Here is a 14,588-nt window from a genome sequence, read left to right on the forward strand (position 1 = left end):
AGATTCAATAAGCAGGGGCCTAGGGATAAAGGTACCATATTCCTTCTAATTGCTGTAGGTACAGGAAAAAAGAAGCCCTTGTGTACATTCTTTGCAAATGAAAAGTACTAACAAAAACTAACCTAAATATAGGCTTGGGTTTAGGCCAAGAAGAATTATCAGTGTGAGCAACAGGCAAGAAGCTGTAAGTATTTCTCAAATTGAGAAATTGTACTAAACTGGAAGAAAAGAAACAAACACTTGCAGAATTTTGAGACTGCAAAGTAGAATTGCAGTTCAAATCAGGATCCAGGAATGCTTCAAAAGGAAGGTTCCAGAAAGCACTGTGAAATAACCCATTACAGGACAGAAAACATGCCAGAGCACCAGCTGCCAGGTGTATATGGTAACGGGGGACTCCGGTAAGAAAACCTTGGCCTGGAAGAAGCTGTTTAGCAGGTGGGGACCAGATGAGACAAGGCTGTCTGTAGGAGCTGAGGAATATGATGTTGTACAAGGCAGGAGATTTCCAGTAGTTTTCTAGCCTCTTTACGACTTTCCAGTGACCCAGTATGGGGAGACCAGATTGTCCCAGCTTCAGTAATGCCATCAGGGTCTGTCTTCTACTCCATGGGGACTGGTGATTGCAGCCACTCCCCTTCCCGTTAGAGAGCCATAAAAAGTTTTTGTGTAAGCAGTAGAACAAGAGACCAAAACATAAGCATGAGCCTCCACCCAAAGCAAAAGCAAATAGGAAGGTGCTTGGCAATTTGAAATGCTCAGGAAATGCAATTTGAAAAGCCTCAGTTTGAGGTTTTGTCAAGAAGTAAACCATCACAGATTTATCATTTATTAAATGATTTTTCATTATGCTTAGGATGAATCACAAAAGTATCATACAAATGCTTTTCCCTCTTGAGTGGTCCAGGACTATCCCAAGGTTAACCAAACTGTGATGTTAATGGTAATTAGCAGAGATTATGAGCATATTTCTAAATGACGACAAAGTCCTCTTGTTACAGTTGCTGAGTGTAACAGGGTCTTCAGCCCAGCTACAGTCAAGTTGTGGTACTGTAAAATAGACCATCATAGGAAAAGGAGCTGGAAAAGACCTAGAAAATTAGCAGGTTTGAACCAGTATGACTTGCAAAACTGCTGAAAAAGCTATGCCTAACCTGCTCCCAAAAACCATCGGCAGGAAAATTCCAGCCTCTCCAGACAATCTAATCCACATTTAACTGTTTATCACTACAAAGCTTCCCCAGTGTCTGATCTTTACCTCTCCTGATGCTATCTAAGATGATTAGTTCTTGTCTTATGCACAGAGAGCAGGGAGAATGAGCTACTCCCTTCCTATTTGCACCATAATTTGCTTCTGTTTTACCTTTTTTACATATTTGAAGACTTTCTGCCTTTTTTTTTAATGCTATAATAAACATATATGTATTTCTGCCATCCCTGACAGTAGATGGTTCTTAGATCCCTATGGGTTCTCTGCTCATTTTGCAGCCAGAAACAAGTTATATTGTCAGAATAAAGAACATGATAATGCTACATGTTTAGTGTAGGTATTAGAAATAATAACAGTGATCCATATACCTGCACTCTCTGGCATAGCCAGTCACCTGTATCAGCAGGCAGGGCTGTGGTCAGACTTGCTTGGCAGAGCAGGTCACTCCCAAGCTGAAAATCCAGTTGCTTTACTCCTCTAGCTGCTAACATACCTGCAGGTGGGAGCAGACCCTTGGCCGTGCAGAGACCAGGCTGCAGGGACACTGCCCTGACCTGGCATCACCCTGAGGGTCTGACATCAGCTGCTCCACTTTGCCCACCGAAGGGAACACCTTGAGTTCACGTTCATAAAGTTAGCAAGAGCCCAAATGTTTGCAAAATCCAGTGTGGGCTACCTTTGGACACTTCCCCAGGGCACATGTAAATTTGTACTTTACTGTACGCTAATCTGCAATAAGAAAACAGATCTCTCACCATGTGTCGACTACACCAGTGCCAGCTATAAAATCTAGTCATATTTAACAGAAGAAAGCCAGCTTCACCACCACAGCCTGCCTGTCCTCTATTAGGACGTGTTTAATTATGTCTTGCTTTCTCTGCGCAGGAGGATAAATGAGCAGGGAAGAGAATGCCGTGCTGTTGCTCCTGAGCAGCTGATGAGGAATAGTTTGCACAGAGGTGAGTACGTGTCCCTGTTGGTAATTAATTGGAGAAGGGAGCAGTAGAGTGCTCTGCTTTGGACCAGTAGCAAGTCTGACTTGCAAAATGCTCTCTGCTAAGAGACTAGGCAGCTTACCTATTCCCAAAACCTTTGTGTCTAAAAGTCTGCTGCAAATGCAGACAAGTCGTGAAGTTCCTGCTGTGTAAGAGACTCTGTGTCTGGAGCTTGAGAGCACAGCAAGACAAAGGTGGATGAGATGGTGCATTGTCTGGCCCCTGCTGTTTGTGCAGACAGATGTGCTCACTGACTGTGTACAATTAGATTACTCGATGGTTTTACTGGACCATGTGAGCTGAGGTAGCATTTGCCTTGATGTGTCATTTCATTTCTCCTCCCATTTGCTGCCAGTGCTGCTGCGTTGTGACTGTCCGGTGTCAGTGCATCTGCCTGGGAACTCCTGTTTCAGGTAGGTTTGAATTTTCTTCTCTTTGAATAGTCAGATTATGGCTGGCTGGGAAGTGCAGGAAAGGCAGGGACTGCTTTGAACAGGAAAAAAGGGAGGGCAGAGGAGAGATAGGAATAAATTCTGACTGCTTTTGCACTCAGAGTCTGATTTCGCTTCCCCTGTGTGAATAGAGTGCATACTGTATCTTCCAGCTCAGGTGGGGCATGTAAGGCACATGTTAGAGAAGATTGGTGTTGGGTAGGGCTGCTCCAAGAGAGTTTTAGGGAGACCATGCACACTGTATGACATCCCAAACCAGCATAAGACCAAAGAAGTTTCATCTTGGTGCGAGAAGGTGTGTGGGCGGAGGAGATCCTTTACTTGGGCACAAAACAGCGCCTACCTGCACCTCCTAACCAGAAAAACCACACTGAGGCAAAATTGTTTGCTCACAACAGGTTCACTGTGATTTTAACAACAGTGTCAATTCAAATTCAGAGCTTTGCATGAGAGAGTCATGAAACGAAATGTCGTGATATAGATGTTTTTGTCCTAACAAGAGAATAGAAAATGCCAAGTGACTTCAAATAGACCTGAAATGCATAACATTCATCACTGCTGACTGAGGCCAAAGAGGAACTCAAAACCAATGTGCAAAGCCCGTGCATCTTGCCTTTTAATTAGCTAACAAATAAGCTGAAACCAATTACCTATATTTATTAAGGCCAGGAGCAGTTTACTGAGTATTGACTCTATCCTGAAGATAACATCCTCATTGTCTGGAAAGGTCTGTTCCCATTCATCCACAGGGAAGACATTTCAATCCCCAATCCTACTGGGGAGTGTGTTTTCACTATAGGCGTCACACCAAAAACTCCTGTGATGCTAAAACGAAAATTACTACAATGCATGTCCAGGGAACAATAGAAAGGAGCAGCACTGCAAATCTGTCAGCAGCAGCTTTAGTTCTGCCAGCACAGATCCCTTTTACACAGCATATTTGTTAAAGTCCCTGGAAAATTCAGTCTTATCTTTTTGTCCAGTAACTCTGTTTTTGCACCCAGAATATGCAGAGGTTCAATACCATCTATAACAGGAGAATCCAGGGGCATCATGAGGTCTCCTTACTGGTTGCCGGTGCCATAATAGAGTTTAGACGTACATTTAGATTTGGCTGCTCCTTGCATCTGAACTTAGGATGAGACTATAAAATCAATAACACACTAATACCTGAGAAAGACTTTTTCCAATAAGGTGGCTCATGTGACTTATACACTATTTATTTGTCTGACTGATTTTGGTTTGTTTGTTGGGTTTTTTGGTTTTTGTTTTTGTTTTTGTTTTTTTTTGAGGGGGTGCGTAGGTGGCTTTTTTAAAGTTTATTTTGTTTGGTTGGGTTTTTTTGTGATTTTTGCCTATAATTCAAGGCATGGATCTTATTTCACACAGAGCAGCACAAAGTAGAACTAGTGTTAAAATAACAAAACCAAAAAAACGCCCTCAAAACCCCAAAGGTTTTGACAGCTTGATCTTCCACAGCAATCATTTACATGTATGTTTTCAGGTTTCTAAACACTATCTGTGCCAGAGAATTGAGGCACCAGAATTAAGAAGTAGCACCAAGCATGAAGCCTTCTTATCCCAAAGGGTATTAGTACCAAAGGATTATGGTTAATCTGGAGTTCTGCAAAGGTGTTGCAGTAGTGTCTGTGCAAGGAAAAAAAATCTATCAACAAAAGAGACCAAGGAAAGGTTAAACCTTGCATTGGACTCCTATGGAGACCAGACCCATTTTGTTTTCTGTGTGTAGCTTTACTTGTTTGCTGTGGACCAGGCTAGTAATGCAGACTTCAATACCCAAGAGAGAACAGTCTCCTTACTTACATATATATACGTGTATATATATATGTATATATAATGTATATATTTAAAGATCTTGAAGGTTTTCCTAGCTGTGTAGCAGGTTACAGAGTGCCTAAAGTAGTTTTAAGAATGTTTGAGCAGACAGTTTCAAAGGCATTTAAATGCTTTGAAACATCTCAGCCATTGGTAATTCAGAAAAGCAACCTGTGCTCTCTGCTCCCAACTGAGACTTCCCCAAGGAAACCCTGACGCCTGCAGGAACGTTGGCATCTACCCCCTGCTATTCTCTTTCTACATCTTCCTAACTCCAGCTGAATGGAGGTCTCATGTTAAGACTATGGCAGAGGGGGAGAAATGGTCTTGCAGCCAGCTGACCCAGTAGGAAGGTGGGAAGACAATGAATTCCCTGGTCTATGGACTGCACAGAGGACAGCAAGAGGCTGCTGGTATTGTAGTCACCAGCTGTCACGACAATTTGCTTTTCTGAGGTATCAGGCAGGGGAGTGGTGTTTACGCTTGGATATAATTCACTGTAACAATCAGATCAGGAAGATGGTGTTTGCTGTGCATTTCTATTCTAGACTTGAATAGTGGTCTCAGTTTAGGAGCAGTGTTCTCCAGATGACTTCTCAGCAGCATCAGGTGAGTCTCTGTTACTCCCTGGGACTTTGCATAGGTCTGCTCCAGCTCCTCAGCTCCATCGGAGCCATTCTCCTTCCGAAGGCACTGGCATCTGTGAAGGAGGTTGCACTGGATCTCCAGCAGGACTGCAGCTATCCCTACCTGTTCCTTCTGACTGCCTGGTGAGGAGTGGCTCACTCAGGACGTTTACTGACTGGCATAATCTCAGATCAACTGATTTTGGCTCAGCATTGCTTCACATTGGAGCAAAGGGACGTGATGTTGCAAAAAGTTTACATGCCCCAAATATGCTGTCTCACAGCAGGAGATTCACATGAACAGACTCACAGTTGAAAGAAAGAGACCAAGGATTTCACTTTAGTCAGAGTCACACCACAAGCTCTCATTGCATAAGCATGTTATACCAGATGCATGCATAGTTCTTAGAAATAAGAATGTCTCATCAGAAAGCCTACGGTTAACTTCAGTGGTTTAAATAACACATTTTGCTAACCCAGTTCCTTGTGATGGATGTAAGTCTGGAGCTCATCACAACACATTCATGACTCTAAGCAGAATCTGTTTGTCAAATTTCAAATTTACAAATTGAGAAAACATTGCTGAAAAAAATGTAATGGCTGTGATATGACTCTACACAGAGGCAAAAAGGATTCTCTTACTTCTTATATGTGAACGTTGGTGGCTTTACATTAGAAATGAAGAACAGTGAAGACACTCAGGTGGAAGACACATGAGTGGTTGTTCTCCATCTTGTATTCTTTGGCTGGAAAATGGTATGTATGGAACTGGTTTTCTGATAATTACCTTCTAGAAATTATATTCATCCAGGATATAAAACAGCAGAAAGGCCACAATAGCTAATATATACTTGATCTAGTAAGTAGTGTAGTTGTCACTGAGACATATTGAAGTAGTATTTATTTCATGTCAGAAGCCTTCCACAATTCGGAAGCGGTGATAACTGATACACCTGGATGGTTTAAAAAAAAAGTCCTATAAGTAAAAAAAATAGAATTATACAAGAGGTAAATATGAGGTTTTCCTGTCACCGGGTGCATGCACAGACACTTAAAGAGCTATATGATACATGCAGGGAGACTGGAAGGGAGCAGTTAAGAACATACCCATAAATTGAATTTGGGGACACCGTGAGATACGTGCCAGCTGTTCATTGCCAAGCCAGTAATTATGCAACATGTCTGTTTAATCTTCAGGGTGCTGTGGAGCAGCTCCCATCTGCAAGTCATTCGCTACTTATGCTGCTTTCACATCAATGATGGCTATGCAACTATTAGTATTGAAAGTAAGGGCAGCAGCTGCATAATGGGCATCAGATGGATGCATGCATTCTCCAGCAGGAAGCAAGCACGGACAGCAAAACAAGCTGTTGGTGGTGTCTGATCAGACCTCTCTGCAATATTTCAAGAGAGACTCTTTTTCTGGACAGTAGTGAATACATTCAGATACTGCTTCTTTGCCATTACAATTCTCAGTCTTTCACTTACATTTGTTTTCTACACCGTTAATGCGTATGCACAAAAATATCTTATGAGTGAGTTCAATTTTAATAGAAGCCTGTAAAGCACTTTAGGAAGACAAGGTGTCCTTTCTGAAGGAAAATGCTTAAAAAAAATCATTCAGAGAATCTAATTGCACAGAGTACACAACACAGAACCACTATATCACCTGTGCCCTCTCGGCTGAAGAGGCTGTGTTCCTTGTTGCCTACATCATGACACTGCACAAAGAGTTCAAGACCTTCAAGTGGCTCTTCAGGGAGCTATACATGCCCCAAAATGTCTACTGCGTCCACATGGATGCCAAGTCACCATTTCTCTTCTGGTGGGTGCTGCACCACCTGATGGGCTGCTTCGCCAATACCTTTCTCACCTCCCAGGCAGAAAGGAAGGTCTGCGTCAGCATCTCCCAGCTGTGGGCTGACCTCACTGCACGAGAGACCTTCTGGCCTTGTCTGTGCCCTGCAGGGGGGACAGGGGGGAATGGCTTTAAATTTAAAAAGGGTAGGTTTAGACTAGATATAAGGAAGAAATTCTTTACTGTGGTGGTGGTGTGACAAAGGAACAGGCTGCCCAGAGAAGTGGTGAATGGCCCATCCCTGAAAGTGTTCCAGGCCAGGTGGGATGGGACTTTGAACAACCTGGTCTAGTGGGAGGTGTCCCTGCCCATAGCAGAGGGGTTGGAACTAGATGATCTTTGACGTCCTTTCCAACCCAAACTATTCTATGATTCTCTGCACATGCACGTACACACGTAGAAGCACATAACTGAGGTTGATTTGGCAAAGCCTAGATGAAAAATTTAATCAGATCATAACTGATATAAAAGGTTGATCTAACAAATAAGCTTGCTGGCCCTTTCTGAACGTGAAGGGAAAGGTGACTGTGCTGTGCAGAATGTGAATTACCATTCCACATCTGAGCAGGAAAATACCTGGGGATCTAAGAAATCCTCGGACATTTAAGCTGATTTAAGCCCTTTACCTATAAAATCTGAGACGATGAAAAGAGAGGTAATAAAGATTAAAATATGTAATCTATGTAAACATCGTAGTGAAGTTTTTTACCACATGTTCATTTTTCCAGGAGAAATTTTATTTTTAACAAATTGAAATCAATTCCTCATTCCTTATTATTCAAGCACAAGAAAATCTGAGTTCACGCTAGAGTCGACTTCTAGTCTTCACATGCTTTTCTATGGGACCAAAAACATGCACACACACATACCAGCTCCTGTAACAACTGCAAAAGCCCCACGTCCTCATAACTACTGCCTAAACTCCATTGTACAAGGTTAAGGATTTGTGCAGAGAACAGAATTAAATCCAGTATTTTCATTTTTACTGTATGTATATACATTTACTTTTACCTTGCTCACACGACTGAGAAAGGGTTGGATGATGCACAGGATTTCACCCCCATGCACTTTACTTTCAGAAGCACCTGGTAAGACTCTACTGCTTCTGACTCCCTAGAGCTTCACAGCAGCCCAAAGTGGGGATACAAGGAATGGAAGCACAAGCAAATTTCTTCTTCTGTCTTTTTCTTTCTTTCCACCCTCTTCCTACTGTAACTTATCACATAACTCTATGAGAATAGTGCTTGCTCTTCTGATAACCATATTTTACAACTGGCATGGACAAGAAACACAAATGATTACTGATCAAGATATTAATAGTATAATCATCAGCATATATTATTTGTAGCTAGCTGACTTTTCCTAGAAGCTGGTTGCTGTGATCTTACTACAATTCATTGCCTCAGAAGCAATAAACCCGGGACCAGATATGTTCTCCACAGACAGAAAGCTTTAGGTGGTTGCCACTTGTTGTACTGCACTGTGTAGCTTACACAGGCTGCATATTTCATTGTTGTTTCCACAATAATCACCATATGTTTTCCAGTGTTGCACATTGGCAAAACAATTTTTTGAGGTTGTTCTCTTTGCATCAGAAAGATGCAGCATTTCCACAGCATGTATGGTTTTTTCCTCTTCCTTGTTTTCCTTGCCATTACATTAGATTTCCTGGACAAAACTAGCCATTTTGCTCTGACAGATGTGCTCAAGGACCGTGGTTGCCCAGGATTTTGAATCCAAACTTATAAGCCTAACACTCCATCAGACACTCACCAGAACATATCCAAGTCAGATCCAGATTGCTGAGTGACTCTCAGGTGAGAAATCGTCTCTCTCAGTGCATGGGGTGTTAGCCTGGGACTCAGTTCCAGGCTCTAACAAAAAAACTCCTATCCAAGTTTGACCAAGCCACTTTAACTTTTCAGGCATATCAAAGGGAGGTAAGGGTGTCGGACAGTGGTCCAGCTATTAGAACAAAAAGTTGGAAGCCACCAGGCAAGCAGAGAAGTCATTTAAGGATCAGTTTGGATGGATAAGTGTATCATGAAAGAACTAAATCAGAGATATTAGTAGTTTCAGACAGATATGATAATCTCAGTTCAGATAAAAGATAAAAAACCTGGTCCCCAAATCTTAAAATAGCATACTTACTACCTAAAGTCATGCAATTAAGACCAAGACTTTTTCTTACCCCCTTAAAGGCTAAAGACTTTCAATTCCTATAACAGTCTTAACTTCCCCTTGGTATTTGTCTCAGGCCACTTATCTCCCACATCATTCCTGCATGACAGAAAGTTCTTGAAAGTCACTTTTCAGATAAGAAATAGAATCATGGGGAAATTAAGAGAAAGTATTTTCAAGGTATGTAGGTCTGAAGTGTCTGGCCCTAAATCACTTTCCCCAGGTCTCACAAGAAGCATGTACCACCACAATGCAGGGTAGCAGCCACACCCCAGGCTAGCAGTATTACCACCGAGCCGCCTTTCCCCTCTCTGCTCATATAAAGCAGAAAGTAGGTTCTGATGGTGCTGGGAGAGGCGTGAATCTGCAGTCCCGGGTATTGAGTACCTCAGGGTAACTTTACTGAATTCTCTTCCAAGCCAAAGTCCTGTCCTCACTTCCATACAATAGTGTCACAGCATAGGCATGAGCTGGGATACAGGCAGTCATAGGTGATAATAATCCCCCAGGATATGCACCAATGTGTACATTGACATACACCTATGCTGGTCACTAGCAACTTACACATTGTTCAAGTGGGAAAATTAAGGTCACAAGAAGTAAGAGAACCACTTCTCATTCAGAAATGCCAACACAGTTTTACAAGGAAGATCAGTGCTATTATTCTCCATTCACAAAAGCGGGCAGAAAAGAGTGAAATGATATTCCCAGTGTCTTAAAGCAGACCATAGGTAAAGCCACTACCGAAACACTGACACCTGACTCCCAGTCTAATGCACTGGACTAAACTGGTTTTTCAGAACAGGCTTGCCTGTGGAATAACAGTGTGTGATCGCACTGTTGCTTCTGCTCTCTTTACTAAGAGCGAGTGTACACAAGATGGCTGAGCACTAGAAGCTCTTTGTTGCCAAAATAGACCCGTTCTGGAGTCCCCCTTGACAGCTTCTTGGCAAGTTGGCCTCTGTCCTCTCTGCCCTGTCACAAAGAGACCAGAACTGTTACTGCAGCCTGGGACACATACCCAAGGGATTGTCTCTTACCTGCTTTAATAGGGTATGTGCAACAGCTACTGCTGTTGTGGTGGGGACAACTTAATCTGTTTTCCAGCGTTCCTCTTTCCTATTGCTTTCATTCCCTGATGATAAACGTAAGAGATAGCAGGTTCTGGCACTCATCCAGTATCTTTGTTCCTGGATACCACAAAAAAAACCTGCATGAGAACACTCACACCCAGGCACACTGATTTTTCCATCTCACCTGAAGCCCAGCATCGATAACTTCATTCCACTATTCATATCTCTGACTCAGATACACATATAGCAGGGAAGTATGGGAACACACTAGGCTACTGGGGGATCACTTTTCTGAGCCATCTGTCTCAGTTTTGCAGCAATGCAATGAGTATTACCAATCCAAATATAGGAGTTGTTGAGCACTTAGCAATCCCCTCAGGCTATGAGCTGCAAGAGAAAATTTGCGTGTAGCAACTGGCTGCCACAGAAATCACCCACTCACTCTGTGCCCTGTACGAGTGCCCAGGTATGTTCTGGCTACTGAACAAGGCTGCAGATGCACCCTGCCATGCTAGAGTAGCCCTTCTGAGCTTCCATGAAAGGGCAGTAATTGCTCCTACAAGGAGAGCATGGTGGTTAGCAGCCGTGCCAGCCATTAGCCACAGAAATGCACCTGTCTTCCCTGCTCTTGTTCTGTCACAAAATTCACCTAGACACCTGTGGACAGTATGGTTCCACCTCTGAGATGTGCCTTGGTCATTAACAGCTCTCCATAGAGATCACGAGTGACACTTGGCAGTCATTTGGTGTAAGGGAAGATGGGAATGCGCAGGGAAAGTGCCAGAGCAGAACTGCTTTTATTCCTGGTTTCTGCAAGCAGCCTACAGAATGAGGACCAGCTATGGGCCATCTGCCCTGGAGGGAAAGGGAGTGGAAAAGGAGCACTGTGGCACTGTTGCTCTTGTGCCAGACCAAAAGTGACATTGGGTACACGGCATGGCATCACTGCCTGATTTAAAACTAGATGAATTTTTGCATCAGAGTGAATAGAAGGTAATTGATTACTGGAGCGGGTAGCCCACAGAGTCCTGTGCAAGCCCACAGATCCAGACTGCTCTCTGATCTGAATGGGTAGGCACAGAACCACAGGGCAGCAGCTTTCTGTCAAACACAGGCAACTGGGGACATAAGTAGCCTCAACACAGAATCTTTCAGTGAGGGTTTTTTTCTCTTGCTGCTAATCTGACACAGAGGCTGGGAATCCATGGTAGTTGCTTATTGTGTCTGTTTAAATGCAAAGAATCAGACTCACCTCAGCTCCCTCCAAGTAGGATAAAGGTTGCTAATGTATTCATTACTTTTCTCAATTATCACAAAGGAACGAAAAAGATGGATAGTTTTGTTTGTAAGTAAGTGGAATGTTAAACTGCTCCTAGACTTTGAAAGTATGTCTGCATCATCCTGATGGCAGTTCCTCAGTTAGGAGCTGAATAGTAGATAGAAAAATAGGAAGAGTGGCCTACAGTATGTCTTGGGTAATGGCAGGCATGTGGCAGGTGATTCTGAGAGTCAAACCAGTATGATCTCAAGAGAGACGGGAGTTGTCCTTCACTGCAGTTTGTCTGATGCAGTAGCTTTACTTCCAAACTAGAGCTGTTAGCTCTCAAGGCACAACTTGTTCACATGCCTTGTATGTGGGTGTGAGATAAAAGAGAAATACCAGAAAATTCTGAGTAGCGCTGCTAGCATATTAATCAATTACATTAGCCATTTCCCTATTTTTAAGTTTTTACATGGCTATTTACTTGTACAGACAGATCTGTGAGTTTTTTTCAGACACTTTAGCTTGCATCGAGCTTCTCACCACAACAACTTAATCATTTAAAACCATTTTCGTACCTCTCCATCCCACTGCTGTTTGCAGACATGGGCTCTTGGAACAACTTTCTCCACAATACATACATCATACACTAATGTGGTTCTGTTCCACCTGGTATAATTGTTAATTTTCCTTAGCTTAGTCCCCACCCTTCAAAAGTCAGACAGAGAGAGACATAGAAGTTTTTTAATATGATTCCAGACAGTGATGCTAGTTGAATAAGCCACGCTCTAGAAAAAAAAGTATTTTGTACCTATGTCTGCATCATTACTCATATAACTAATCCTCATTCTTTTGTTCATATTCTCCATTATTTTAATGAAACTTCCTGATTGAGCAAGAAGTTCTCATAGGAATAAAGCACTAAAAAAGCAGGGATTTTCCTGTGACTATTATTGAGTCTCATGCCCACAAAGCTGTTGCAATCTCATCATCAAAACCTTCCTCTTTTGAAAAACCTGCTCAAGGGAGGGTTTTGCAACACCATCTCAGCAATCACAAAAACACCTTCTTCATGGTAGAATTATCTGAAAAAATTACTCTTGTCCTTTACCCACCATTCAGATATTATAGTTCATCTGAGAAGATATAACTTAAAATAGCAATCCACAGTCACCAGAATTTAAATACTGAAAAGGAGCAATACTTTTCTTCACAATCAATTTTTTGCTACTTACTAAAACAGCACTTAGTGATGATGGGATAAGGAAGGGTATGTCTTCAAGAAGTCTTTTTGGAAAGCCATAGTTACTAAATGAACTTGGGCTCCCTCACTTGATTTATCTTTTCAACTATCAGACATTAGTTTAAGAGGCTTCAAAGAGCACAACTCCTTAGAGAACAGAATTAGATGAGACTCATTTAAGGAAAATTTTTTTTTCTTTCTAAATACCGACATCAGGTAGCGTCTGTGATAACTCATGCATGTAATCAACCAAACATCAGTCCAGATGCAGTAATAGAGACTTTTCTTGACATTCCCAGATGCTGAATTGCCAACAGCCCTCATATTTTTTAGGGGGGAATTCCATTCCGGCCACCTGAAACTGTCCCCTGCTTTCATCTACGAGCAAATTCATCTGACCACACCTAAAGCTATGTTACACACGCTGAGAGACAAACCTTGCAAACTGGGCAGCCAGGGTGGAAATTGGCAGAACCATGCCTGAACAGGTGCTGGGGTGGGCACTGGCAGTTCCTGAAGAGCAGCTCTCCAGTTGGCTGTCCTCAGCACCCGGTGTGTCCCCACAGGTCCAGTTCACTCCCACTGGGGGAAGCAGGTGTTTCCCGAACCTCTCTCTAGAATTCAGCTCCTCTGATACAGGACCGCAACTCTCTCAAAGCACTAGAGTCAGTTTATTGGTCAATATCAGCTCAGAAAGACTATCTCCAAAACATACTAAATGAAGTTCCTAGAACTGAGACCATATCTTTACTATGTCAGATGATTCAACACACATGGTGAAGTTTACCTCTCTCATGACTGTCAACAGCCTAACAGCACAAGCAGGTGACATGCATTGCCTTAATTCAGAGTACTGTGTTTTAAATAAGCTTCTTGCTTTTTCCCAAGTTTTAGTTCCTTCTCTTCAGGTTCTGAGGTCTGCTTTAAAGCTTGACAATCTTGAGCTTATTCTAGTTAAACCTTCACTCCTCCACACACATTTTTGCATTTGCATACCCACTGAAATGAAAATTTATGATGGCAAAATACAAACTTGAGCCTTTATACATTTTTAAGGAGGGGTGTTGGGTTTTGTTTTCTCCATTGTTGCAATTCACCTTGAAAGAAAATCTTTTCTTCTGAGGAGTCCCCCTTATCTTTACCAGCCATTTCCCTTCCAAGGACAGATGAGATAACTTGTCTTACTGGACAAACAAGAAAATAGACAAACCAGAATGTCAGAGCAAAATGTTCTTGCATGCCATCTTGTGAGCTCAGCCAGACAAATTCTTGTTGCTGTACAGGGTCAAGAGGTGACAATTTCCATCCTACTCACAACTGCTCATTGACTTCTCTCCATCTTAAACACTGATGGCTGAAACAGCTTTGGGCAGTGGGGAAACTGCACAGGGATGGGGCCAGGCACAACACTTCAGAGCTGGTCACCCTCCAGATGTGTGCAAGCTACCCCTGTTACATAACCTGACCATCTACCTTGGATCTGTGTACATGGCTGTCACCTGACCTTTTGGGGAGTTTGTGCTCTAGGACCAGTACATCCTCGATCTGCTGGTGTTGTCCAGGGACAACTACAGCCCTGACAAGCACTCTGGGTGATGCTCAACAGGATCCCAGATAGGAAATCAAGTCTGGGTTGAGCAGAGATATCTGCCCCCCTCACCTACTGCCCCAGCACCTGCCACCACTTGGACCTTATGTGGTGGACACCACGGCTCACCATGGAGGTATTTCCAGTTGTGGTTCTTGGCAGTGCCCACCAGCACGTTGCTGTCACTCCCGGTGTTTCACACTGAGAAACACCCAGGCTGGTGACAGCCCATTTTGGCAGCACTAGTGGCAAGCAAGGAAGGCAT

General features: G+C 42.8%; 1 protein-coding gene across 1 annotated transcript; it reads left to right on the top strand.

Moving 5' to 3' along the window:
• Positions 1-354: 354 nt before the first annotated feature.
• On the top strand, positions 355-14,372 carry GCNT2 (glucosaminyl (N-acetyl) transferase 2 (I blood group)). Its single transcript, XM_032683647.1, is given in 7 exon segments — positions 355-401; positions 2,096-2,169; positions 6,550-6,652; positions 6,654-7,042; positions 7,045-7,083; positions 14,099-14,320; positions 14,323-14,372. Coding segments are annotated over 7 exon segments (924 nt in total).
• Positions 14,373-14,588: the final 216 nt, after the last annotated feature.

This window comes from Chiroxiphia lanceolata, chromosome 1 (genome assembly GCF_009829145.1).
Source record: "Chiroxiphia lanceolata isolate bChiLan1 chromosome 1, bChiLan1.pri, whole genome shotgun sequence".
Taxonomy (NCBI): Eukaryota; Metazoa; Chordata; class Aves; order Passeriformes; family Pipridae; genus Chiroxiphia; species Chiroxiphia lanceolata.